At 48.0% G+C, this 25924-nt stretch overlaps 1 protein-coding gene across 1 annotated transcript in view; it reads right to left on the bottom strand.

Moving 5' to 3' along the window:
• TBXAS1 (thromboxane A synthase 1) overlaps window positions 1–25924 on the bottom strand; it is a 151073-nt gene that overhangs the window by 25659 nt on the left and 99490 nt on the right. Inside the window, exons 6-9 of the mRNA XM_080665005.1 lie at window positions 25193–25281; window positions 23377–23525; window positions 21697–21827; window positions 17426–17737 (exon numbers count right to left, since the gene is read on the bottom strand). Coding sequence (XP_080521131.1) covers window positions 17426–17737; window positions 21697–21827; window positions 23377–23525; window positions 25193–25281 — 681 coding nt within the window. The remainder of the gene's footprint in view (window positions 1–17425; window positions 17738–21696; window positions 21828–23376; window positions 23526–25192; window positions 25282–25924) is intronic.

Here is a 25924-nt window from a genome sequence, read left to right as displayed (position 1 = left end):
TCTTTAATCTCTGTGCCTTCCTGTTTCTTGATGATGATACACAAAGGGGAAAAAACCCACTTTCTGCTGCTGCTTTGCTGTAGCATGGCTGTAGAAATGCCCACCAGTTGGCTAATTGAATATTCAGAGCATAATAGAGATAGATGGCTTATCTTCAGGCTGGTCTGCTTAGTTTTTCAACTGATGGCGGCCTATTCTCTTGCGGCTCCTGGCATGCCACCGCGTTTTGTGTTTGTTTTTAGCAATTATAATTTTGTTTTTCTAATTGTGGAATCCTGTTTGGGGCAGAAATGCTGGTGTCTGTGCTGGGAGGGAGGGGTAAAAGCTTGCTCAGGGCACATTACACCCTCAAAGTGGTCCTGAGAGCAGAGGCTGCAAGGAGGGCCGGGAGCCAGATGGCTGTAAGGAATCTTTGAAGAATGCCAGGCCAGGCTCAGAAGACAGGCTGCTTGCAGCAGAAATTGCAGGGAGGAGGGCAGGTGAGGCTGATGCAATTAAAAAAGGACTCTTTGTTCACCCAGAAGAGAAAATACAGACTCGGAGGGAAAAGTCTAAGTGGCGTGCTGGGTGGGTACTGTGCCTACTTCCCCACTACAAAGGCAAACTCTTCCTGCCTCGGGGTGGGGGCAGGGGCAGTGGCATGCTGTCTACACTCGGTCTTCCCAGACCCATGACTGGCCAGTGGAGCACACAGTGGAACGAGCATGGGCCTGGGAGTCAGGTATCCACACCCCAAGTCACCTTAGCTAGCCTCCTAATGTCCTTTGCCTCAGTTTTTCATCTGCAAAATAAAGGCATTAGATGGAATGTTTTCTAATTTTCTTTCAATTTTAGCTTTTCTTCATTCATTCCACTAACATTGAGCACCTACTATGTGCCTGGATGTGGTGACAGAGAGAACCTTGCACTCACGGCGTCAAGAGCGGAGCTTGTCTAGGGGCCAATAAGCAGAAGTGTGTCATTTTGCCTAAGAAAAGGGGAAGAAGGAGGAGGAGGGGGAGAGGGGATAGAATATGAAACTCCTTCTAAGGTTGCTGATTCCGACTTTCTGAAAATGACTAAGAAAGGCAAATTCCAAGAGGAAAAATTTGTTGCTTTTTTGGTCACTGGTTCTCCCAGCTGAAGAGGGAGTGGCCTCGGGCAACTAGGAGGATCTGATTTCTGGAAGTTTCTGTCCAAGATGGAGCAGCCATTGGAATGGATTACACCCAGGGCCCACTTCTCATTCCAGCTGATCCACATGGAAATGAATGAACGAGTCAGCAAAAACCTGCCTTGCATCTCCCTAGGCTTTGAAGTTTGATATGGGAAATGCAATTTGGAGGCTTGGGGCGGGGGCAGGTTTCACCCCTTCTTTCAGCTGTAGAAGAGAAAAGTAAGCATGGATGGACATTTAGCAGGATACCTCTTAGATACAGCCACAGGCAGGATTTGTTTCACTAGATTGTGGCCTGTATTACCAGAAATCTCACGGAGCCTGAGAAGGCCGTTTGTCAGGACAACCACAGACCTTATTAAGTGAGCAAAATTTTGAGGGACAGGGAGAAAAAGCCACTAGATGCAGTGATAGATGGCAGCTGTAACATATGAATTATTCCCGCGGGAAGAAACTGCCTGCCTGAAACCCAAGGGACAGAATGAATAGAGAAATTGCTGATCTGTTTGACTTTATGTGGAAAAAAATTGTACATGGACGTATTGATAGGATTTTATTTTAAGGGAAGACAAGGGCATGTCAATTTGTCAAATGTTAAGTAAAAAGTAACAATATACTTTTTGGCTTAGGTTTCTTTCTTTTGCTATGGACTTTTATGTTGTCTGATCTGTTTATTGGTTGTTGAAGCGAGTTAATTTGTTTTTTCTGTTTATGGTAAAGACACATCTCGGCTTCTTAGGCTTTCTTAGTCTATCAAAACTGAAGGTACAAGTAAAAATGTCATTTATCCTGATCATGTCCATGGTACTTGGTGGCAGAGGACAGGGAGAGGACACCCAATACAGGAGGAAAAAATGACTTTTCCCAACACCTTGACAAGGACCTGGCTGTCACAGTGCTAGCAAGTGGTCGTAAATGGGTTTAAATGGGAGCTAAACCACTTTGGACAGCTGCCCGCTCTCGGAGACCTGTCTACCACTGACCTCGGGGTCCTTCCCAAGAGAGCACCAAGGAATGTTGGGGTTTGTGGACCTGGGGTCAAATGTAGGTTCTGCTTCTACTTTGAACTAGTCATTTGCTCTCTGTTTCAATTTCCTAATCTTTAACATGGGGGAAATATCAAAGTGGTTGTTAGAATTGCCTGGCCAAGCCCTAAGCACAAAGCATGTATTCAATAAATATTAATTCTTCTTATTATTATTTCCATCATAATCATTACCAATACTCACTGATAAAGAATGCCTGACTCCAAAGAATCACTCCTTGATAAAAAACACTTTGGAAACGGGGTGTTTCTGTAGGAGAACCTAACGCAGCCAACACAGACAGCAGAGAGTTACCATCAGCCACTGGTCACAGACTGAGCACAGAGAAGATGGACACAATACCCTTAAAATTGAGTAAGAGGCCCGCAGTGAACTGAGCTCACCACTGGAACTGGAGACTTTTCCATTAGATGCTTCTAGGAGATTTCTAACTTACATAATGCTCCTGGTTAGTAGGACCTATTTCTTTATAGAGTTAGGTCAGATTTATTTTACACATAAAAATTATTATGAATAATTATGGTGCTCCATAAATGTTTATTGTTATGATGATGGTGCTGGTGACCACTATCATCAGCATCTTTCAGGTCTACAAATCACTAATTTGCAGCCAGGCTGGAGAATCATTAAATGAGTTTTTCAGAGAAAGGAGAGAGGTTGAGGAGGAGAGAGAGAAAAGCAAGAGAGAGAGAGAGAGAGAGAGAGAGAGAGGAGTAACGGAGGCTCCAGGGAGCTAGAAACACTCCCTGAATTCTGAGGTAGCACGTGGCTTGTGAGGGAACCTCCCTAGGCATCTGTTGTCTTATCTGTGAGCTGGAGAAATAGCCCCTGCTGCTCCTGGATATGGGGCACAGAGCAGATGGCCTCTTGTGTTCTGGTATCTTCCATGTCTAAGGGCCATAATTCTAAGAGCAGTCCCCTGGAGAGTCTTGCCAGGCCTTGGTCTCGTGGCTCTGTGGATGGACCTGAACCACAGCACAGTCACAGAAAACCCACTACTTCCTGGTGACTCAGTGAGTGTTTTCCCAAGAGCTAAAAGCATCTCCAGTAATTATGCTGAGTATCTATCCAGTTAGTCACGTTGTGCATAATGCAACCCAAGGACTCAAGTGAAGCTGGCACATACACCTCGTGGGAGTGTGGCCATGGTTCTTCCTGCACCTGCACCTTACAGTCACCCGGGGGGCTTTTAAAAAAGTGGGGTGTCGGCTTCACTGTAGAATCTCCTGGGGTGGATCCCAAATACCCACCATTTGTAGAAGTTCTCGAAGACACGAATGTACGGCTGCTGTTGGGCCTTGATGTGCATGTGGGTTCCTGGTCTGGGTGGCCAGGTGGGTAGGAGAAGGAACTGTTAGAAGGTCTCCAGTTGCCTAAAGTCAGATTCTGCCTAGCAGTGGGCTGGGGTCTAGTCTAAAACCTCGGCCCACTTCAGCTGGAGACTCTGGGGCCTTGGGGCAGACAGGAGACCCTGCAGTGCAGACCTCCCAGGGGGGGCAGCTGCATATATTGCAGATAGCAGGAATCAGGCGCAAAGAGTGCCCAGTTGGGAGGGAGGGCAGGTGGCCCCTTCGTAGCTTCAGGATGCAAAGCTGGCCCCCAGCTCCCCTGTGTCCCAAGGACATTTCTGAACTGAGATGAAAATGGCACAAGCAGAGGGAAACCAAGATGGCGGCATAAGGTATACACCTGTATGTCCTGCCTCTCACAACCACACCAAAACTACAACTAAAAGACAAAACGACTATCACCCAGAACCACGGGAAAGCTGGCGGAGTAGAAGTTCTACAACTAGAAGGAAAGAAAGAAGTTCACTGAGACCGGGTAAGAGGTGCAGAGGCTCGGAAAAGCAGAGGTACGGAGGCGTGCGAATCAGGTTGGCGACTGCGTGCGCTGTTTTTTTCCAATAGGGATGGAGATACAAGCTCCTGACTGCTCTGAACTCCAGTTTCTGGAGAGACTCTGGGGACCCAGACTAATACGTGGAGAAACTGGACTGTCTGGCATCGGGTCGGAAAGTGAGGGTGGCTTTCTCACAGAGGTGTGTGCAGGAATCATTGTTTACTGTGCTGGGGCGTGGGACGCAGGACGCAGAGATGCAGAGATGGCTCACTGGCAGCCGTTGCTGTTTGCCACGCCCTAGTGATTCCCTGAGACCCTGCCCCGCCCAATTTACAAACCCACCAGAGCTGTGTGCAGTGGCTTTTGCATATGAATAGCCTGCCCTTTCGCAGCTTAACCTAACAAACTGCAGTGGGTCAGACAGCTCCAAAACTTCCAAACCCCAAGCAAAGAGGAGAAATCTGCAAATCTCCCTGTAGCTCCTGCCGGGTGGCCTCAGACAGTAGCTGACTTGCACCTCCTTGGAGATCCAAGAACCAGTGTACCTAGAGGTCAGTGTGAGATGACACCAGATTTCAACTCCTCACATCCATAAGTGACACACTCAAAAGGCAGACTCAGTGAGCACCAAAGCCCCACTGAAGCAAGTCCTGCCCCATAAGGGTGTCTCCAGCACAGCAGTTCTTCCATTATAGACACAGCTGATCCTCACAGCCAATTGGCCTGGAAGTCAATTCCTCCCAGTGTACCAACAGAAATCTAGGCTTAACTACAACAAGACTGTGCACACAGCCCACAAAGGGGTGCACCAAGAGTGTCTACCTCAGATGATTGGGGAGGCTGAGCCACTGGGCCCTATAGGTCACCTACCACACAAAGCCACTCCATCAACACAGGGAAGCAGCCAGAATGCGGAGACAAAGAAACAAGACATGATCCTCATCCAGTCAGTTGAAGGCCTTGAGGGCAAAACCTGAGGTTTCCTGGAGACAATGATGTTCTGCCTCAAGACGCAGCATTGCATCCGGCTGAGTTTCCAGCCGGCTGGCCTGCCCTTGCCAGCCCCCACCATCAAATGAGTCAGTTCCTTATCACCTCTCTCTTTCCTGCGGTCCTGCTACTCCCCAGCTCCCTGACCACGCCCTCCCTTCCCCCACTGGTTAAATGGGGTGTGACCGTTCCTCCTTCAGAAAGTTATGGTGAGGATCAAGTTAACACTTGCATGTGAAGCACTTAGCTTAGGGTCTGGCATGTACACATCCACGGATCATTATCTTTGCCAGAGAAGAAGTCCAGTCCATGCCTTCCTTTCACAGATCAGGAAACTGAGGCACAGCAAAGGGGTGTCCCCAGCATTGTATGTACCCCTGCCACTGTGCCCAGAATCGTGCATGGGCTCACTCATCTAATCCTCACGACAATCTTATGACTTATATACTCATATCCTATCACCCTAGGATATTTTTTCCATTGCTTTTTAGAGAGAGTGGGAGGGAGGGGGAAAGAGAGAGAGAAACGTTAATATGAGAGAGACACATCAGTTTCTTGACTCCTGCACATGCCCCGACGAGGGCAGGGGATTGAACCTGCAATCCAGGTATGTGCCGTTGACCAGGAATCGAACCTGTGACCCTTTGGTGTGTGGACTGACACTCTAACCCAGGGGTGGGCAAACTTTTTGACTCGAGGGCCACAATGGGTTCTTAAACTGGACCGGAGGGCCAGAACAAAAGCATGGATGGAGGGTTTGTGTGAACTAATATAAATTCAAAGTAAAGGAGCGGAGGGGAGAGCAAGAGAACTGGATAGAACAGCCGGATCCGGCCTGCGGGCCGTAGTTTGCCCAAGGCTGCTCTAACCACTGAATTACTGACCAGGACTCATATCCCCATATTACAGACAGGAAAGGAGGAGCAAAGGGACTATGCCAGTCATCCGTGTCACACTGCCAGGGAGGGGCAGCTCCATGCCTCTGAGTGCGCTGTTGGGAGGACTGGGCCCAGCACCCACGGCCTGGGCCCCTTTTTGGGTGGCAATGCTCCTTGGTCAGAGTGAAGTCTAGGTTTGTTCTGAGTGTGATTGGGAGCTGCTCCCTCAGTGAGAGCTTCATGACTCTGTCTCCAGCTGGGTAGAGAGTGCCTGCCCCAAGAAGGGGTGAGAACTGCCCCCAAGGAGGGGGACCTCAAACACAGTGGCCGATGAGGCCAGTGTACCTCATAGTACCATTTTCATAAAAAAGTTTGTTCTTTTACCAGAAACACCCTCCCCTGGACCTCCCTCCTTCTCAGCCGTTCCAAGCAATTTCCCATTGAGTTAAACTTCTTGTATACAGCTGAGGAGGTGAGGAGTGTATCCTCTTCCTTCCAGCCTTAAATTTCTAATTAAAATGTCTTCGAGACTAAGCCCATTGCCAAAAGAGCCTGGGTGACTTTCTAAAGCTTCTTGTTCATGACCAGAGGGAAGTCGATCCTCTTCTCATCTTTATAACAAGGATTCTTTTCGCAGGGTATCTGTTCTATGCTTCCTACAGCTCCGGCCCCAGTTTGGTCCCAGCAGGGGGAGGCCAGGGGAGTTTAATTACATTCCTCCTATAGGGAACATTCAAGGAATGAGGCTTTGAAAAACAACTTATGCTACCAAAAAGGGAAAAAAAAAATCAAATTAAGCGATTGAGAAACAGGCATTGCCTTTTGTGTCCTAGGGACCCAATCTAAATATTTAAATTTTAAAGACAGAATTCTAAGTGCTTAACTTTATAAACCTTCCACATTGCAACTCATAGGGGAGTCAAATATCCTTTCTGATCTGGAAGATTCATATGCCTGGCTGCACAGGCTCATGCAGTTGATGTTTTCACACATACCATATTCAGCTATAACACAGAATGCTAAACACACACACACACACACACACACCACAAACATAATGCTATTCACAGTCCTGGGGCAAAACAGATTTACTAGAAAACTGAGACTAAATTAAATGTACAGACCACACCACAAGCAAACACTTTAGAAAAGCCCCTTATTCTTTACTGATTTTCCAATTTTCCTTCTTCCCTCTGTCTCTGAGATGCCCAGTGACTGGCTATTAGTGGGTGTGGAAGTAGCCCCCCACGCCCTGGGGAGAAGCTATTAATTTGCTGACTGCTAGTAGATAAATACCATGAATGGAGAGAGAGACAAGGGTGAGTAGGTGGGCAATTAGTGAGGACAGATTTCAACTTGATGTCGGAAGAACTTTATCAAGGATAACAGGGGGATCATGGGTAGTAAGTTCCCTGTTCCTGGGAGCATTCAAGCAGAGCAACATGATTTCTCAGACCTCTGTCTTCGATGGGAGGCTGCCCTAGATGGCCCCTGAGATCCCCTCAGAGCCATCCGGTTCTTGCCTTCCTTTGGTGAGACAGTTCTGGGCATGAACTGGTGGATGTGTGAAGTAGCCCCCGGAAGTCCTGTGGGAACACCATTGTAGGACTGTAGGCACTGCTGAGTGCTGCCTTCACTTGCCTGCATCTACATGGGGAGTGGCCTTCTCTGACTCCCATATACCAGGGCGAGTAACCATGTGTTTTCTCCTGAGAGTCTCCCTGTGGGTCCCCACCTCCAGGTTGCATTCAGATAGTCACCAGTTAGAAGAGAGTGGGCAAACTGGCACTCATTGATTCAACACCCATTCATCACAAGCCTCTATGTGCCAGGCATGTTGGAGGCCCTGGGACATACCAGTGTGCCAGGCAGATGACAGTCCCTGTGGGGATTGAGTATATCACCCCTCCCAAGAGTAGTGGCATTTTACTCCTGGGTAAAGGGCTGAAACAAAGGAAGAACCCCTAATGGTGAAATTCTAATCCTGGTGACGGGTTGGGTCCTCAGGGAGCAGGAGTCTTTAAGTTTGCCCCAGCCGATACCACTCGGCTCCACGGGTAGACAAATGGTTTGGTCAGCAGAGTCTAGTGACTTTCATTTTTTTAAAAATGTGTGTGTTTATTCCTTATTCCAAGAGCTAATTGTTGGGAATAAAACCCATATTTTTGATGTTTTAAGAGCCTATAATGTGAGTAATAGTCAGATAAATGAGCCATTCAGCTGAGAATCCAGCTCTATGTCAAGTGGGCCCACAAAACGCCAAGCTTCACCTCAGAGCTCACTTTCCCAAGTTTATTTTTAATTCTTGCTTTTCTGGACTGATGTGAACCGACCCCAGCAGCTTATTGGCTTAGTAAAGCTCAGGCCAGAGGCCCAGGTAGTGAGTATAAAATACTCTGAGTTGCCACACACCAGTATATGCTGGTTGGCGTGGCCCATTCCCGGGAGGACCATCTCTTTGCAGGTCACCTCTCCCTCTGCCGAGACAGAATTGCTCTGCGGGGATTCAAGGCGGAGGGGGACTCGGAGCATTAATTGCTAAAAATTGCAAGTGCTCAAGTGCTACACTTGATTAAGCCTGGTGGCCCAGAAACACACCTGCACGTTTTTCCTGCTCTTCAACCCACCTCCCACTTGACCATCCCCACTGGATACACAAAAGACATCACTATGCAAATTTACAGGCTCTGGGACGGCCAGAGGCCCCAAGGGGACAGTGGGTCAGGAGGTGAAGCAGGAAGCCTCTGTGTCTCTCTGGACTTCGGGGAACAGAGCCAGAAAAAGAATAAAGAAGACTAAATAGTGCTGCGAATCTTATAGAAGAGAGAAAAGAGAAATCCAGGAAGTGGGGCCAGAGGAAAAGGGAGAAGAAAGAGAAGGAGAAGCAGGGATCCACAAGGCCTCGGGGTGTGGCTGCCACTGCCAGGCCTCTGGGAGCAGTTCAAAGTCAAATTGGGTCAGTTTCCCTGGTGGTCAGGTGGGCCAGGGGTGGGCAAACTTTTTGACTGGCCACAATGGGTTCTTAAACTGGACCGGAGGGCCGGAACAAAAGCATGGATGGAGTGTTTGTGCGAACTAATATAAATTCAAAGTAAAGGAGCGGAGGGGAGAGCAAGAGAACCGGATAGAACAGCCTGATCCGGCCCGCGGGCCGTAGTTTGCCCACGGCTGGTTTAGACTGTCCCTGACAACGTGGAAGAGTGGGCCCCTGGGTGGTGGCAGAGGAAGCCCTTGGCACTGAGCGGCACACATTCACAGCACAGATGACCACAGAGAGGCACAGTCTACCTTCCTGCAGGTGTCCCCAAGGAGAGAATGGGCAGATGACCTGGATTGCAAAGGCTAGTGTGTGTGTCTAATAACCATATGGGCAGTGGAAAACGGGGCTCTGCCACCTGATCCAGATTGGCTGGTCACCCCGCTTTGGGGATGCTTGAGTTGTCTACTGATGGGGCACAGAAGTGCCCTGCACCCTGGTTTCCTTCTTCCTTTCCAAAGTGGGGGCTGTGGTAGCAGGGCCACCTATGGTAACTTCCAAGATGGAGTTTTAGGTACCCACACCGGGAGGCCCCTCTTGTAGGCTGTCAAGACTTCTCTGCGCTGCCATTTGGTGTTGGGATGCTAGGGAAGGGGGAGAGAGCCTACTTCTCTGGGGGCAGACACTTCCAGAATGAAGGACAGGAAGTGGGCAAGTTGGACACATTCTAAGGGCCCCCACTGAGGCTCCTGTTCTGCAGCGAGAATAGTACAGGTTTGCTCTAGGCTCCAAGGGAAGCAGCATCAGGGGAGTTGCTTTGATCACAATACTTGGACATGGCCTCTTGATTGGCATCTACACTAAGGGCTCATTGGGGGAACTTCGGTCCAGACGGAGCTCCCTGCCTAAAAGATCTGGCCTGATGGCTGCCTGCTGGATGTGGTAGGGCCCCCGAGTGCACGTGCACCCTGAGGGAAGGCTGGTGGCCATCCCTATCTGCCTTGTAAATGACCTTCCATCAACTCCAGAGCTCTCCCTAGCTTCCCACACTGGAGAAAATTGTTTAAGGAGGCCAGACAATTTTAGGGTTATGGGCAACACACTTCTAAAAACACCCAGGATTTGGGTAATTCCCTCATCACTTTATTTCTCACTCAATAATGTGAGAGTGGCATCCTTATTTTTGGAATCATTTTGAGGCTGTTTTCATTGATTAACAAAAGGTAAATCACTGCAGAACATCCGTGCGTTAACTATCGTGAGAAACAATTACTTGCTACATACATCACAACTGAGAGAGATGGGGTAGGTGTTAGAAGCTGGCTGATCGCAGTGTGGGCCATGGACCAGCAGCTTCCACATCGCCTGGGAGCTTGCTGGGAATGCAGAATCTCAGGCCCCACCCCATACCTGCTGAGTCAGCACCTGCATTTAACAAGCTCCCCACATTAAACTTGGAGATGCTCCACCTCTGTCCAGTGCTGCCGTCTGTGGCCCTGCCGGTGTCCCAGTTCTTGTCTTGTTTCAGAGTTTGGCTCCTACCTCTTTCCTTGTGCCTCATTGATCTGTGTTCTGCTGTGCTGCGAGGATCTGTAGAGAAGGGACGCATCAGATGAACCATCCCTGACCGTGTGGCTGGGGAGCACCTGAATGGATCCTCCTAAATGTGGGACAGCAAGACCCGAGCAGACGTAGGCAGAAACCCTTCCCAGTAGGGAAACCCATTTCCAGTTCTTCACTTGAATCTTAAAGTCAGCTATGCCCTACTCCCTGTGTGGACATGACCCTGAAAATTTGCCCTGGGTGGGACCCAAAGTGGAGACATTTTTCCCCCCATAGGGAGGATAAGTTTGTGTTAAGCTACTTGCATTTTTTCCAGAAACCCTCCCTCTGTTACAGAGGATGTGTATTTATGAAGCAGCTAGCTGGAGGCAAATGGCTCTTCATTTTTTCTTTTAATGTAGCCACAGAATATGCTATTTTCCTTTGAGATCCCCTGGCTGCTTCAAGGAACAAATCCTCAACCTTGCTCACATGAGCAGCACGAGCTAATCAGCTGAAATACCCAGCATGGAATGTCCTTTTATCCTTACGAGAAAAAGAGTGAGTTTATTTTAATTAGATATTTATAATGGTTACAAAGCAGCTCTTCAAGAGAAATTTTCAGAATTTGGCCTTCCTTCTAAGGCATAACTATGTTCAAATTATCCCAACGAGAGGCTATCTATCAATCTAGCCCAATTTGTGATAAATTTACAACTGGGTTCTGCACAGATTTATAACAACAATTAAGCAGAAGGAAAATGGGTCATAAATTTTTGGCTGGCACAGTCCAGCACCAACGAGAAAAAAGAGAATGGTTTAGATCAAAAGTCGATAATTTCCACATAAAGTGCTAAAGCTATAGCAAAAACAATTTATATGGAAAGAAGTTGTTTTCTCTCTCTCATCCTTTTCAAAATGAGATATTGGAGAACACAATGAAGCATCCACATTACAAAGGTCTTATTAAATCACTGGTGTGCTTTCTTAATGTTACACGTGGCACAAGTGCTACAAATCTTTCCCTTCTCAACTCGAATTTAATGAACGTACCTCCTCTTCAATATGACTAAGAAGACACGGAGAAAAGAGAGAGCTCTCCAAGAGATTGGGTGACTTGAGAAAGAAGGTTTTAAGCCGCAATTTGATGGGGAATGAGAGGAAAGAAAGCCAGACAAAAGTCCAAAGCCAGATGATTTGGAAGAAAACGTAGGTGGCTTAATGGAGCAGCCCAGAGGCGTGAACGATAGAGTGGGTTATAACTGAAACAGGAATCTGTACCCTGAAAGGAGAAAGGCAGTCAAGGTCACTTAGGTCAAAACAGGTGGTGAGAGATAGGGTGACACTGGGCAGAATGTTTGAGCTGTGAGGCCTGTATAAGAGAATCCTCAGTAGTGAAGGAAGACCTTTGAGTACCGTTATATTTGCCAGAAATTCCATTCTGCTCAAGGTAGAGCACCTGAATTATTGGCTTTCACTTCTGACAATTTCACACCTTGACTGGGAAAGGATGCAATAAGGCCAGCTGTCTACCCGGGCTTCATTCTAACCAGCAGGGAAGTGGTGACTGGCTCTGGTATGAAATGCCACATCCTTTACAAGAAGTTCACAAGAGCAGATCATTTACAAGCACAAACAGCAGGCAGCACTAAGTGCTGTTGGACTTATACCGCTGCCTTTGGAAAGTTAGTTTTTACAAGTTCAGAGGAAGGTGAGTGTGACTGCACAACAAGAAATTTGAAAGTGGGAGCTTCTCTCAGGGAACCATGGATTCTATGTACACGGGAGGACACACTGTTTTCTGGCCACTCAGCAGCCATTCACCCCACCTCCAGTAACAGAGGTTTGGGGATCCACTGGAAATCTGAAGGGTTCAAGACACCAACTTCAGCGATGGAGCAGTGACTCAGGTGTAAGCCAATCAAAGGGTCGTATTTTTGGCCACGGTGATTGGTTGTGGGCTGGGCTTGGGACCCAGTCTCTATCAGTGGGATCCACGATACTTTCCCTGAGATTTCCAGGAAAGAGACACTTGCTGTTTCATGCTGGACCTGAATCTGCTCTCTTCTACCCCTTAGCCTCGGCCTCGGAGGGGATGGGAGGGATGCGTAGAAAACGTGTCAGAGCAGGGAGCCACCAGCCTAGAGAGGATACTTGCCCTGTCCCGAGCCAAGGAAGGGGTCTCGGATGGATCCACTATGGAGAGCGGAGGCAGCTGCCGGAGCCGGTGTTCCATTCTCCAGGGTCACCGGCTGATGTAGCAGAATTGCTCGTGTGCCCTCTCTGCCTATTTTAGCACCAGAAAAGGAACTGGAGAGAGATGTCAGGGCAGAGAGAGGGGACATGGAGGGAGCAGCCACGGTGGGTGTGCCTCCTGTGGGCCACGTGGGCACTGTGGAAGGCATCAAAGCTGTTCAAGAGGGCTGACTGCCACCAGGAGACCCACCACCAAGAAGCTGTGGGGCAGGAGCTGCAGTGGGAGCTGGAGCGCCCCCCCCCCCCCCCAATCAGGGATGGTATAGAACGGAGGCCCAGGAGCCCTGTGAATAACTGGCATCCTCCCCAAGCCAGAGGCCACTGTGGAGTAGGCACTGAGAGAAGCCCCAGTTAAGCAGGATTCGGGGATCTGTTCGATGGCCCCAACCCTGGCAGGAAAAGGGGGCCCAGAAGGAGCAAGGCAGGGGAGGAAGGGTGGAAGAAGAGACAACAGTCCCTCCTCAGGGCAGCTTCCTCAGGCCGCAGGTCAGCCTGAGCTAAAGGGATAGAAGAGGGTTGACTTGGATCTGAGACTGAAGTTTTAAACTGTACCGGAGTGGTTAAGACCTTTAATGCCTAATAGTGACCAGAAACTTTTGAGATCTGTCTGAGGTATCATCAAGGAAAGAGAAAGAAGATTCATGAAAGCACTTTGAAAGAAAATAATTAGAGAAAACACAATATGGTTCCATGTTTGTACCTCTTAGTTCAGACTGTTCCACATACTGGTTCCACAGGTGTTGTGAGAGCCCTAGGGAAGTCCTGTCTGAGAATGGAGTGTGCCCAGAGTATGGGGGAAGATGGGGAGAGAGAACAACCAGGGTCCCAGCGACAGTGTGTGAACCCCTGCATCTCCCCAGATTTTTAAAAATTATATTTCTATTGATTTCAGAGAGGAAGAGAGAGGGAGAGAGAGAAACATCAATGATGAGAGAATCATTGATGGGCTGCCTCCTGCACGCCCCCTACTGGGTGTCAAGTCCACAATGTAGGCATGTGGCTGACCATGAATTGAACCAGTGACCTCTTGGTGCATGGGACGATGCTCAATCCACTAAGCCACAGCAGCCAGGCCAGATTTCTTTGATATATGGGTCAATAAGCCCCCTGAGCCAATCTGCTTTGAGTTTTCTGTCAACAGAAAAAATCCTAACTGATACAGGGCACATATATACTCTTTTTTTTTTTTTGAAAGAGGGACAGAAGTTTCATGAGATTCACCTAGGGTGTTGCGTAAAAGGATGTGACTCAGGGAAAAGAAACTGTAGAGTTCAAATCCAGCGGTCTCATTGACAAATACAAGAGAAGGCCATCTACTGAGGTGTGCAGGGCTCTACAGGGACACCATGGAAAAGCCAGGTCAGGACAGCCTTGGGGAACCTCTGAGCCGAGTCTGGCATTAACTGGCACTCCAGAAATATTTGTTGAATGCAAACCAGCAGGAAATTATAACAAGTCATTCTTTACATGCTAATTCTCAGGAAAATATCTAATGTGTGAACATATATAATCTGCACTTCTATATCCTGACAGATGGTCTGTATTAACAAAACTGATTATCAGAAGGAGAAGAAGAAGAAAGAAGGAAGAACAAGGAAAAAAAAAGAAAAAAAAGAGACCTTACAAATGTTTATTGAGTGGATACCATGCGGGAGGCTATACTACTAGTAGCACTATTGTGACGACCAAATTTAATTTTTTAAAAAGACACGCTGTATTCCTATTTCTCAGAGACAGTCCCAACTGTTACCTAGAGAAAGAAAATGGCCTGGGGGTTTGCATGACTGGAGTCGGGCTTTGGGCGCTGTTTCTTCCTAGAATAGGGATTTGGACCCTGAGAGGCTTAAGCTGTCTACACAAGGTGTAGCTAGGAACCACCCACATCAAAATCACCTGGGCTGTTCATTTTAAAATGCAGGTTCCTAGGCATTGACCAGACTTCATGGAATCAGAATCCCTGAGGGTGGGGGCCTGGAACCTGCATTCCAAACACTCTTCCCAGATGGTTTTATGGATGCTAAAGTTTCAAAACTTTACCTACTAAAATGTTTCTTTGCCCATGGGCCCTCCGTGCCTGGCAACATTCTGCACAGCCTGGTGGGAGGTGGCCCTCTGGGGAAAGAAGCCCCCATCCTAGGCTGGGGGGATTTGAAAGAGCCAGGATTTAACAAGATAATGCCATCCTCCTTGAGGTCAAGGTCAGTGAAGGCCATGTCAGAGGCGGGGGGTTGTGTTTGTGAGGGCCTTGGACTGGAAGCCTGTGGAACACTCCCTGTGGCCTCCTGGGAGAGGAACACAACCAGATGTGGTTATGTTGGCACTGGTGAGACAGACTCCTGGAGCTCATGCTCCCTGCATCACACCACACAGTCTAGACTTGATTATTTGCTGCCTTCGATTGCCCTGGAGCAGTGGTCGCCAAGCTCATTAGTCAACAGAGCCAAATATCAACAGTACAACAATTAAAATTTCTTTTGAGAGCCAAATTTTTTAAACTTAAACTTCTTCTAATGCCACTTCTTCAAAATAGACTCGCCCAGGCCATGGTATTTTGTGGAAGAGCCACCCTCAAGGGGCCAAAGAGCTGCATGTGGCTCGCGAGCCGCAGTTTGCCGACCACTGCCCTGGAGGGTTCTATTTGGAAGGGAGATATTTTAATAGACATCTTATTTTTCTTTTTTTCCTATTTTTTGTTGTTTCTGTTTTTATTTTTCAGTTAGTGATTAAATTCCCTGAAGGTAAGGAGCATGACTTCTACTTGTATAACCCACTGCCATATCTGCCAACTGCTGGCCACTCACCAGATGCTTAAACGTCTTTAGTTCGACCTGCCTTTAGTTTATTTAAGGCCAGTCTTTACTGCCTTCCTGGGATAACAACCAGAACTTCCTCTGGGAGGTGCTCTCCCAAGTTCTCAGTCATAGAACTTGAGTATGATTGACTCTGGGGGTGTGATTAATTGCTTCAAGCCCATCTGTACCCCATTCCCCCACAGTAGTTGCTTCAAGAATGGGCAGTGACCTACACATTCCCATCAGAGTGAACCTCATGTCTCTTGCTGAAAAGCTGGGGCCACATACACTCTTTGCTCCATTGATTATGAGCAAGGAAGCCAGTAGTCCAAATGTTGTTGGCAGGCTGCTTGGAGCTTGGAGCACAACTGAGAATGAGGCTGTACTATGGAAGCACAACCCAAAACTGGAGACCTGGGGCCTGAGCATGTCACTGAGGCCTTTATAAAGAATTGCCGAAGCCACATCTATTCCTGAGTTGCTCAATTTTCTGTCCTAATAAGCCCCTCCCCACTTTAAATCAGTTTTGTTTGGGGTTTTGTTACCAGCCAGCAAATACGTCCCAATAGATGTGCCCTCCAGTGTCTGTTATTTCTCTTGCAATATGTATCCCAGTCATCTTTGGTTCCTCCTCCTCCCCCTCCTCAATTAAAAAAGCCACACAACTATCAATAAAGTAGGAGCCGAGAGGTGGTGGGAGTGGGTAGCAGGGTGATTTGGATTCATGACTTGTTGAGACTCCATGCCCAAAGAATATTGATTAATGGATCAATGTCAACCTGGAGGGAAGCCCTGTCCTGTTCAACATTTTAATCAATGACTCGGATGAAATAGGAGACATGCTTAGCAAGTCTCAGATGACACAGAGCTGGAGGAATTGCTAATATGACAGATGGCAGAATCAAGATTCAAAATTATTTTGACTGACTTGAGCAATAATAAGAATAAATATAAACCCTTGCATCTAGGCTTTAAAAAAATCAATTATACAAGCAGTGGATTGGGAAAGTTCAGCTTGGCATTTGTCATAACATGGTGGAACTTTAGGCTGACCATAGCTCATGATGAGCCAAAACTTGAAGCAATTAGTAACACAGGTAATGCATTGGAGAAGAAAGGCTAACCTTGCATTTAGTTCCCCAATGAGATAAAGAAGTAGAATTTTCTGGGAAACAGTTTTCAGCTCAATATATGAAAAAAAAAAAAATTCTAATAGTTCCAATAACAGAATGGGCCACCTCCCAAAACTGTGAATGCAGTAATTATATCAGAATGTAGTAGAAAGGCTTCTATGATGTTGGTCTTCCTTTTAAAGCACAGATTTTAACAATGATTTTCTTTAACAACTCGTAAGTCAAAGCAACACACACATAAGCATCCAGAAAAAAAAAATGGTGTCATAAAGTAGCCTGACTTGGCGCCCTTGAACGTGGGCTTCAAGTCCAGCAAGGAGGGGCCTCCTCTAGAAGGAAGATTCAGAATCTGGACTCCGCACTACCGGGCCCCATTTCACCTGACTCCATTTGTAGACCTGCTCTTCTGTGTTCGCCCAGCCTGCGTTATGCCCACTCGTTCCTTCACACCTGCCTCCCTGAGCATGGCACCTCTAAAGCCAGAACACCGGGAAACAACACCTTCTGCCCCACCCCTGACCTTTGACCCTGACCAACTGAGGACTTTGCAGTCAGGCCTGGTTTCATGGATGGCCCCAAATGGGGAAGGCACGTGCACAATTTTTCTTTTTCTTGTTGTTTTTTTCTTCTGTTGTTCCGAACACTACATCTTACTTGCTAACTCAGAGAGATGGAGAATGTGGGCAATGGCCCTATTTCATCTTGTAAACTTAGAATGTGGTTTTAGCAAGGCAGTTAACAAAAATAAGTTTTACCTCCGAACACACAATTGTGTGGATTTCACACGGGCCACTGGACCCAACTTGTACTCACATATTTCTCGGTAAAATGGTCCACCTCTCTCAGAAGCTTCTCCTGGCAGTCGGGGTTGGTGGCCAGTAGGTAGGTGGCGAAGGAGAGAGTGTTGGTGACGATCTCGTAGCCAGCGATGAGAAAGAGGAAGGCCTGGCCCACGACCTCATCCACCGTCAAAGGCTGGGACGGGAGTCTGGGCTGGTGTTTCTCGGAAGGATTCGCTGAGCATTCACCGGAGAAGACTTGTCTGACGATGTCAAAGCTCTCCACGCCCATGGAGGTGGCAGAATGGCGGGCATCCAGGACCATTTGGAGGAAGTCTCTGCGCCTCTAAGGGACAAAAGAGGAAATGCACGTTGTGGCCCAGGGCCGCATAAGTGGGGTTTCTTGGAGCACAAAACCCGACGTGGACATGAAGCTTTAGGATAGAACAAGGATTCTCACTGGGGGATGAGCTGAGATGGCGAGAGCCCCCTGAATGTCCCTCCATCTGCACTGGTCCACAGTCAAGAGCAGACTGTGATGCAGTCAAAAAGATGAGGCCGTCTGCCTATCTGGGCTGATCAGAAAGATGTTAAGCCACTCTGGTGAGTGAACAAAGCAAGTTGCAGAAGGATATGTAAAAATAGTCAATGTACAAGGCACCTAATTGCATCTATTTGCCCTTGCAGAGCAAATCTTTAGCAACATCCATACTCAACAGTTCCCAGTGAGCTGGAGGAGATGGGAAAACAGGGGGCTTTTAGTTTTTACTTTACCCATGTTTGTGCTATTCATTGGTCGGTTGGTTTTCTAACAATAAAACAAATAAAACATCATGTAGATTTAAGTCAAAGTATGTGCTCCATTGTTCACTCACGCCCAGTTCAGGGCATCTATGATGACCATGTTTTTCTCACCAACAGGAAGTTAACATAACCTGGGGGTGGGAGACTAGCTTTGGTGAAGCTTGTCTTCAAAGTCTCCAGCCTGCGTTCTGCATCTCCTAGCCTAGCCTCCTCATCTCGGGCCCCTTTTTTCCTCAGTAATTACTAGCCCATTTAAGTAGTTAGAGCTGTCTTACCATTTCCCCTTATCTTCTTTATATTTTTACTATCACTAATTGTAGCCATAGAAGCACTTACATATCGCCTTAGCCTTGACTGAGCATATCCGTGGCACATCCCTTCTCTGAAAAGCTCTTTAATGTGGTGAGTGACAAACAATAGGTTACTCTTTTCAGATGTTTATAGAATTAAACAGCAAAAGGAGAGTATCAGAATCGCCAACAACATATTCTAATTTTAAAGTGCGTTACTTGTTGCAGCATTTTCTCAGTTTACGGTATTGGCTTCTGGGTTTCTATTGCATGAATAATCCGTGCCTCACACGTGAGCACTTAATTCCATCCTTTAGGATGGCTGTTATTTCCCGTGTGGTTGCTTTCTTCCTTCTATAAAAATAGAAGTGTCTCCAGGGCAGGACCCTGCACTCCCACCTCAGTTTTGGTATTGTGCCGAGTGCATGTTAGGTATGCAACACACAGTTCCATAAATAAAAATGCAGTGCGTTGAATGCATTCTGAGGATGGCTGTGCCGGATTTGCTGACAACTGCGTGCTGTTTGGAGCAGCCACCTTGGATCATGAGACCTTTGCAGCTCTTCTGCTTCCCAGGTTTGTGACCTTGGAAGGCGTCTGCTGAGATACCAGCAGGGCTCACAGCGAAGCTGGGGGTCAAGAACCTGGAGACCAAAGAGGCAGGGCCTCAGTGTCTGGCCAGCCCGCTTGGGTTGGAACAGTGGAGAGAATAGCAAAGGGCCAGCCCAGTTAGCTGCCTCTTTCTACTCTGGCCCTGCTCATTCTGTTTTCCAAATGGCATCCTCAAGGGATGCTTACCCCAGCTTCCTTCCTGCTGCTTGGTCAACACCTGGATGGCTGTGGTGGCCCCCCTGCTAGTTCTGGTCCCGTGGGGCAAAGGTGAGGGCATAATGGCATGCATGGCAGGTGATACCCTCTGTTACCTCAGCTCCTGCATGCTGGCCTGGGACCCCAAAACATCCTCAGGCCTCTCAGCTGGGAGGACAAAACCGGACGTGGACATGCAGCTTTAGGATAGAACAAGGATTCTCGCTGGGGGATGAGCTGAGATGGCGAGAGCCCCCTGAATGCCCCCCAGTCTGCACTGGTCCACATACTGGTGCAGTCAAGAGCAGACTGTGATGCAGTCAAAAAGATGAGGCCATCTGCCTCTCTGGGCTGATCAGAAAGATGTTAACTGAAACTCCTCAGCGTGTGATACAGTTGGGGCCCCTGAGGCTTGCTCGTGGCTTTGCTGGAGTGGGGTGAGGGCAATGATAGGAGGGGGTGCGCAAGCACATGCACACTATTGGAGTTTCCCAGGGGCAGACGCAGCTGGCATCCTTTCCTCGCCTCCCGCCCGAAGCAGGCTGCTAGAGGGCCATCGAGCTTCTACAAATCTGTCTTAACCTCCAGCTACAGAGGCCAGAGAGGGCTGCTCTCGAGGGCCCGGGCCTGGAGAGGAGCATTAGTGCAGATGGCTTTCTTTTATGTGCACTGCATCACGAGGCTATTTGAACACTGCCCATTTAGGACCCGAACACTGCTGGTTTATGGTTCTATCCAAGAAAAATACGCACCCTGATAGATGTAGGTGTCTAATCCACCCATCGGCTAGAGCTTAGAAAAATATTTACCTTTTAACATCTGTGCTGCATTTTCCACTGCGCAAACACACATCTGCTTGATGGAATGTCTACAGAGTTCAGATGGGTTTAAAGTGAGTTTTCTTAGTAACCGTATAGCTCTGTCTTGACAGGGGCAGTCCTGGATTTGTGGTTGGGAGGTTTTTCTCAGATCAACTCATTGTTTGAAACAAATAGCACTCGAGTTTATAAAAGGAAAAGCTCGAGGCAATCCCAGTAATTGGATCTTTAATAACCCTCACCTCTTCGTCAGCCGCTGGGGTGCGACAGTTGGAGAATTTCGGCCTGACTCCACAGCCAATGGGTTTCAGGGTGAGTCGAGGCAGGGGGTGTGGGTGTGAGTGACCAAATGCTCACAGGGAGGCCATTTCTAGCAGCACTGAGGTTTGAAAACGGGCTTTCCTCCCTCTCCTGTCCCAGCCCCCTCACTCCCGAGAAACAGGAACCTGGATGCGTGTCCTGTCTCTAAGCCGCAGAGCCTGGCCGGGGGTGCCCGTTAGATCATTCTCCCCACACCTGCCAGGGCATCAAGTTGAGCTCATGGTGGTGTGGGCCCAGGGGCCATGAGCTTGTCGACACCTTCCCCACCTTCTGGACCTGGATACCTTTGCTGCCCAGTCTCCAGAGGACACAGCTGGGCAGGGCGAGGATGCTGCTCCCCGAGCCAGCTCCGCGCATCCAGCCTGACCCCTGATTTCACCCTCCGCCAAGGCTGCCACAATGAGACCTCATGCCCTTTCCTTGTCAATCCCTCTGAGCCACCCAGCCTTTGAGGAAACCCCTTTAAAGTGACACTGTGCCCAAGTCAATTCAGTATAAGACATTTTGCCTTGTTTTTTTTTTCCTTTTAAGCAACTTTCTTGAATGTAGCAGGTCCCTTAAAGCATAGCATTGCATATGCACCACCAGCATATCCAACATTGAAATTATTTTCCCTAGCATTAAAAATTCCTACTTCCATCCTCAGCCAAGTTTACTGAACAAATATTTTACTCAGTTCCTACTTTGTGCCAAGCATGGTGCAAGTCTGTAAGGAGGAAAGAAATCTTGGGTCTCAGATGAAGCAGGAGAAGGTCCCCAACCACAAGATATGCAGGAGCATTCTCAGAGCCGAAAGGGAGTGTGGGATTGGTGAGGGCTGCCTGTTATTGACGCTGTTCGTGCTGTAAAACCTCATTCTCACCATTTTTCAATGTAAAGAATATGCTGATGAAAAGCACACGTGGGCACATTTATCTGCAGAATTCTTTTTGGGCAGCTAGAACCTGTGCTGGGGGTGATACTTGAAATTGGCGGTAAGATTGGGGGGCAGCTTTAATTCTACTGCCCTCGGAGTGTGGACAGATTGCTCTGGGCTCTCCCCACAGTGCCTCCTGCCTGCCCTCACTCTCTCCTGGTTTGCTCCTCCTCGACCTTTCTCCTTTCTTTCTATTGCCCCTGGGAAGCTCTGAGTGGGAGACCCATGCAGGACAGCAGGGTGCGGTGGGTGGGTGGGGCAGGGAGGGAAGAGAGAAAAAAGAGACCACGAGCGATGCCAAATTAGGCTCCATCTCATTTCGAAGCTGTGTCCTATTAAAACACGTTACCTCTTCTGCTGCTTGCTGGTCCCGCAAGGCAATCACATTTCTAATGAGTTTGTTAAAAAAGCTGTTCAGTTCATCTCGCTTCTTATTGGGCAGAATCCGGGCCAGTGGGACCATTATGGATGGAAATGATACTTAAAAGAGAAAAACAAAAATGGCATTGAAAAGGGGGGCGATAATAAACCAAGGCTGTTAGAGGCCTGTTGCCAGGAAGCAAGCCCTGGCCTTGAATTAGAGTCGCTTGAAGGCCCGTCTTCCCCTCTGAACTGCTGCTCCTCGCTCCTCGGGAGGGGCCGCATCTCATTCCACCCCTGGACTCCTCGCCGTTCCTTGCACATTGATAAACACTCATACGACTGAATCCCCACTTCCATCTGGCCCTCCAGAAGTCAATCTCATGCCTCGAAATTAATTTTCCAGGCCCTAGATATGAGGGCCCTCGCTCTTTGTATTTCATCAAGAAAGAACAGAGTGCAGGCCATGTTTCAAGTTTTAGCAAGTGGTAGAAGCTGATGTACTTTCTCAGCTTTCTGGTCATTTGCATCCCCCACCCCCACTGGGTAATTGTCTCCAGAGCTACCACTTGCATCGTCCCTAAGTGTTGCCAATACAGCTGCTGGCAAGGATGCTGGCCCACCCCCCGTGGGCGCCTCCCCTGCTGTGTCAGGTGTAGCCTGGGCCACTGCTGCCATGCCCTTGGGACAGGGCTACCTGGGTCAGGGATGCTTATCACCTCCTGGGGGGTGACAGAGAACTCGGCTTGGTTTAGCTCCCCCGTCGTTCACGGTGGGCCTACTGTGCACAGGTATAGTGCGGAAGCCGGGCTGGGGAGGCCATTCTGGACCCACAAGTTCTCCAAATATTCTGCCCATTTTCAAGAACCAGAGCCTGAACCAGAGACACGGCAGGGAGACAGGCCCTGAGTGGCAGAGAGCTGAGCGGCAGCGGCGTGGGACCACGGAACCACCTCCCTGGCGTGCAGGGGTGAGGGGCAAAGGAGGACGATGCTTGACCCCCTTTGCAATGCCTCCTACAATGTCAGTGCAGAGCAATGGAAATGAAACTGACCGAGGAATGAATAAAATTTACCAGCCCTGCAAATGGTTAAAAATTATGGCAATAATTAATAACAATAAAATCAACACTTTGATACTTTTGTAAAAGCAAGAGGATACTGGAATTGGCCAGAGGGTAAAAACTCACTTCTCACGGTAAAGTAACTGACGGCAACCCACAAGTCGCCTTCACATAGGATCTAGTTTGCCGTGAGTTGGGCCTCAGGCAGAGAAGTCTTCTGCAGAGGATTTTGCTGGCGGGGAGAAATATGCCCGGGAAAGGCTTTGGGTTCCAGCATCGGCTTTGCCTTTCTACTAGTAAGCCTTGGTTTTCCCATCTATAAAATGGGGATGAGAACACCTTTCTTATAGGATGAATTCAAGCACTTACTGAGGCAATGCATGCCAAACACTCAGCAGAGGGCTCGGCTGCTGTTCTCCCCGGGGCGGTGGTGAGAGGCCACCTGCGTGGGTAAGAAGCTGCTCTGGGGAGACAAGGCCTCTGCATGGCAGACCCTTCCCTAGTGGCAGAGTCTGGGTCCTGAGAGCTGCCCAGCACTACCCACGTTCCCCAGGCTCTGCCCACCTGTAGCCCCGTGTCCCCGCCCGCGGCAGAAGCTGTACGTACAGATTAAAACCAGGAGAGGTTTGGGGATGGAGGAGGCAAAGAAACGCTGGCAGTGCTTCACAAAGGGGTCCTCGGGAGCCTTTTGGGAGTCCACCTGGGTGCCGAAGGCGACACTGGCCACCACATCTGTGCTGTAACAGTTGTAGCACCTACGGGAGAGGGAACCATTTGAATTTCAAGAGGACTCTGCCGTCGGCCCACCCATCAAACTCCATCATCCACTTACTCAAAAGAGGAGCTCCCTGCAGGCTGAGGGAGGGGGTGGGAGAAAAGTGGCTATGCTTAGACCCTCTGAGCAGGGACAGCGGAATATCAGGAGACATAAGACACAACCAGGAGCTGATCTGAACACAGATGGGAAGCGGGGACAGCGGCACACAACTTCCAGGCCGTGGCAGCTGTATCAGCCAGACACAGCCCAACACCAAACTGTGCAGTAAATTTACTCCCCGCGACGGAGGGAAAACAGGGGGCCCAAAGCCTATGCATGTCACCCCAAAGCTGCTCAGAGCCAGCATCTAATGATCAATTGAGACAGAGCAAATTGTGATGAATGAATTAACAACCTGCTTGTCTAGTTGTATTAGCTTTATCCCCCTCTTCCTCCTCATGGGTTTACAGTTTTCATAAGGGCAACAAACAAAAAAACTGAGGCCTGTCAGTCACTCTCAAAGAAATTCAAGACAAACTTTGGAACCAGCTTCATGAACATATTATATTATTACAGAAAACACACGTTGTATTTTAGAAACAAACAGATGGAAAAGTGTCTGGCAGTAGCTCCAGAAAAATGAACTTCTCGGGCTCTGGGATACCTGCCCCCCAAATGGCCATTTTAAACTAGAGTGACCTTTTTTTCTGTTGTTCTATAAAGGGCCAACAACTGGGTATTCATATCCCTTTGTAATTAAAAAGGACTATTTTCAGGGTTTGATGTAGGCACATACTTAGTTCCTCTTCCTCATAAATTCTATAACCAGCCATGAGGAGTAAATGACGTCTCCAGATGACTTCTTTTATTTTGGCTGCTGTTATTGAAAATGTCCCTACAGTTGATTACACATCTCCCTGCTCCTGTTGCAGAAACAATTTGACAACTGAATGTGGTTTCTTCTGATCCCAATGATGGAAGATTTAAGGGTTTTAAGAGTTGTTTGCTCTGCTTTTATAGCTGCTGTGCCCACCTTATCTTTGGCCAACTCATGCATCTCATGACCAGAGAGAATGTGTACAAGAGAACTGTGTAAACAACACGGTACGATTTAAATGCCAGTGATGATTATGTTATCATTTTATTAGCAATGATAATAAAAATGAGTCAGCTTCTGGCTTATCTGCCACCCCCACCTTACCCCTAATCTACCATAAGTGAGCATAGGACAACTAGGAGAAGAGTCAGACCATCAGTCACTTAGATTTGGTGTCCACCGCTAAGTCATGGCTTCGAGGCCGAGGTGCACCCCAATTTCTCCAGAAGTAGAAATGCAGGGACTTTCCCCAGGACCCTGTCCTTTCTGCCCGGGTGTATCCTGCCCACTCCTAGGTTTGCAGAGGTTAGCGGACAAGTCCACTCACAAGCCACTGTCCACTTGAGGCTTCCCTCAACATGCCACACCTCCCCTGGCTGTGTTCACAGCTGTGTCACATTTTATACGGGTTCCATGTCTGCTTATTAGTCAGTCCACCCGTGCTTTTATGAGCTTCTAGCATTTCCATAGTTTGCCGGTCCCGAGGTCATTGTCCAGTAATTATGTCCAGTTACAATTAGAAGCAGTGATTAGGAAATGCGATGTCTCATCTGTATGGTAGCCCTTACCTCTGGATGTCAAAAGCGTCCCCAGATTCCGCATAGCGTTTTATATGAGCCAGGAGCAGGTCGCAGGCTTGGCTGATTAGGGGCGTCACCTGATAGCAGATAACAAAGGTGTAATTAGGACACCATGCGGGGAGCATGCCTACATTAGCTGCCGATAAAGAGGCTATGTGTGGTGCTTCCTGGAAAATGGACATTGTTTTGAAAATAATTTTCATGCAGCCAAGATTCAAGAGGAAGGGCTAAAATTCACAGAAATCATGACATACAATAGCTGTAAAATTTCTATTTTAGCTTAAGCAATCTGTGTTTTGGAAGCAAAAAGAAGAAGGGATGTAGAGTAAATACTGTGAAATAATTATGAAAATGATCGTTAAGTGCTGAGATGGAAATGACAATCTGTATTTGGTTTCATGACATTTGGTTAGCATTAGAGAGTAAATAGACCGCAATCCATATGTACTATCTCTGGAATTAGCCCAAATCTATGTTAACTTGGTTTCAATTATACTTTAGATCTTCCACTAACATATAAAATTTGAGTAGCCCAAGGAACTAAGGTTGCCCCTTTTCATACTCCTCATTCAATACAAAAGTCATTCTTAGAGCATTTCTGAAGGATGGTTGTTCATTTCTGCTTAAATTGCTCATAACCTTCAAATCAGGGGAACCCGTGACTTCAAGAGGCCTTCTATGCCCACACAGGATGGTTGCTGAATTTCTTTTTTAATAGTA

This window comes from Plecotus auritus, assembly GCF_963455305.1.
Source record: "Plecotus auritus genome assembly, chromosome: 4".
In the NCBI taxonomy this organism is placed as follows: Eukaryota; Metazoa; Chordata; class Mammalia; order Chiroptera; family Vespertilionidae; genus Plecotus; species Plecotus auritus.
The sequence above is the reverse complement of the archived record's forward strand: the minus strand, read 5'-3'. Positions and strand labels throughout refer to the sequence as shown.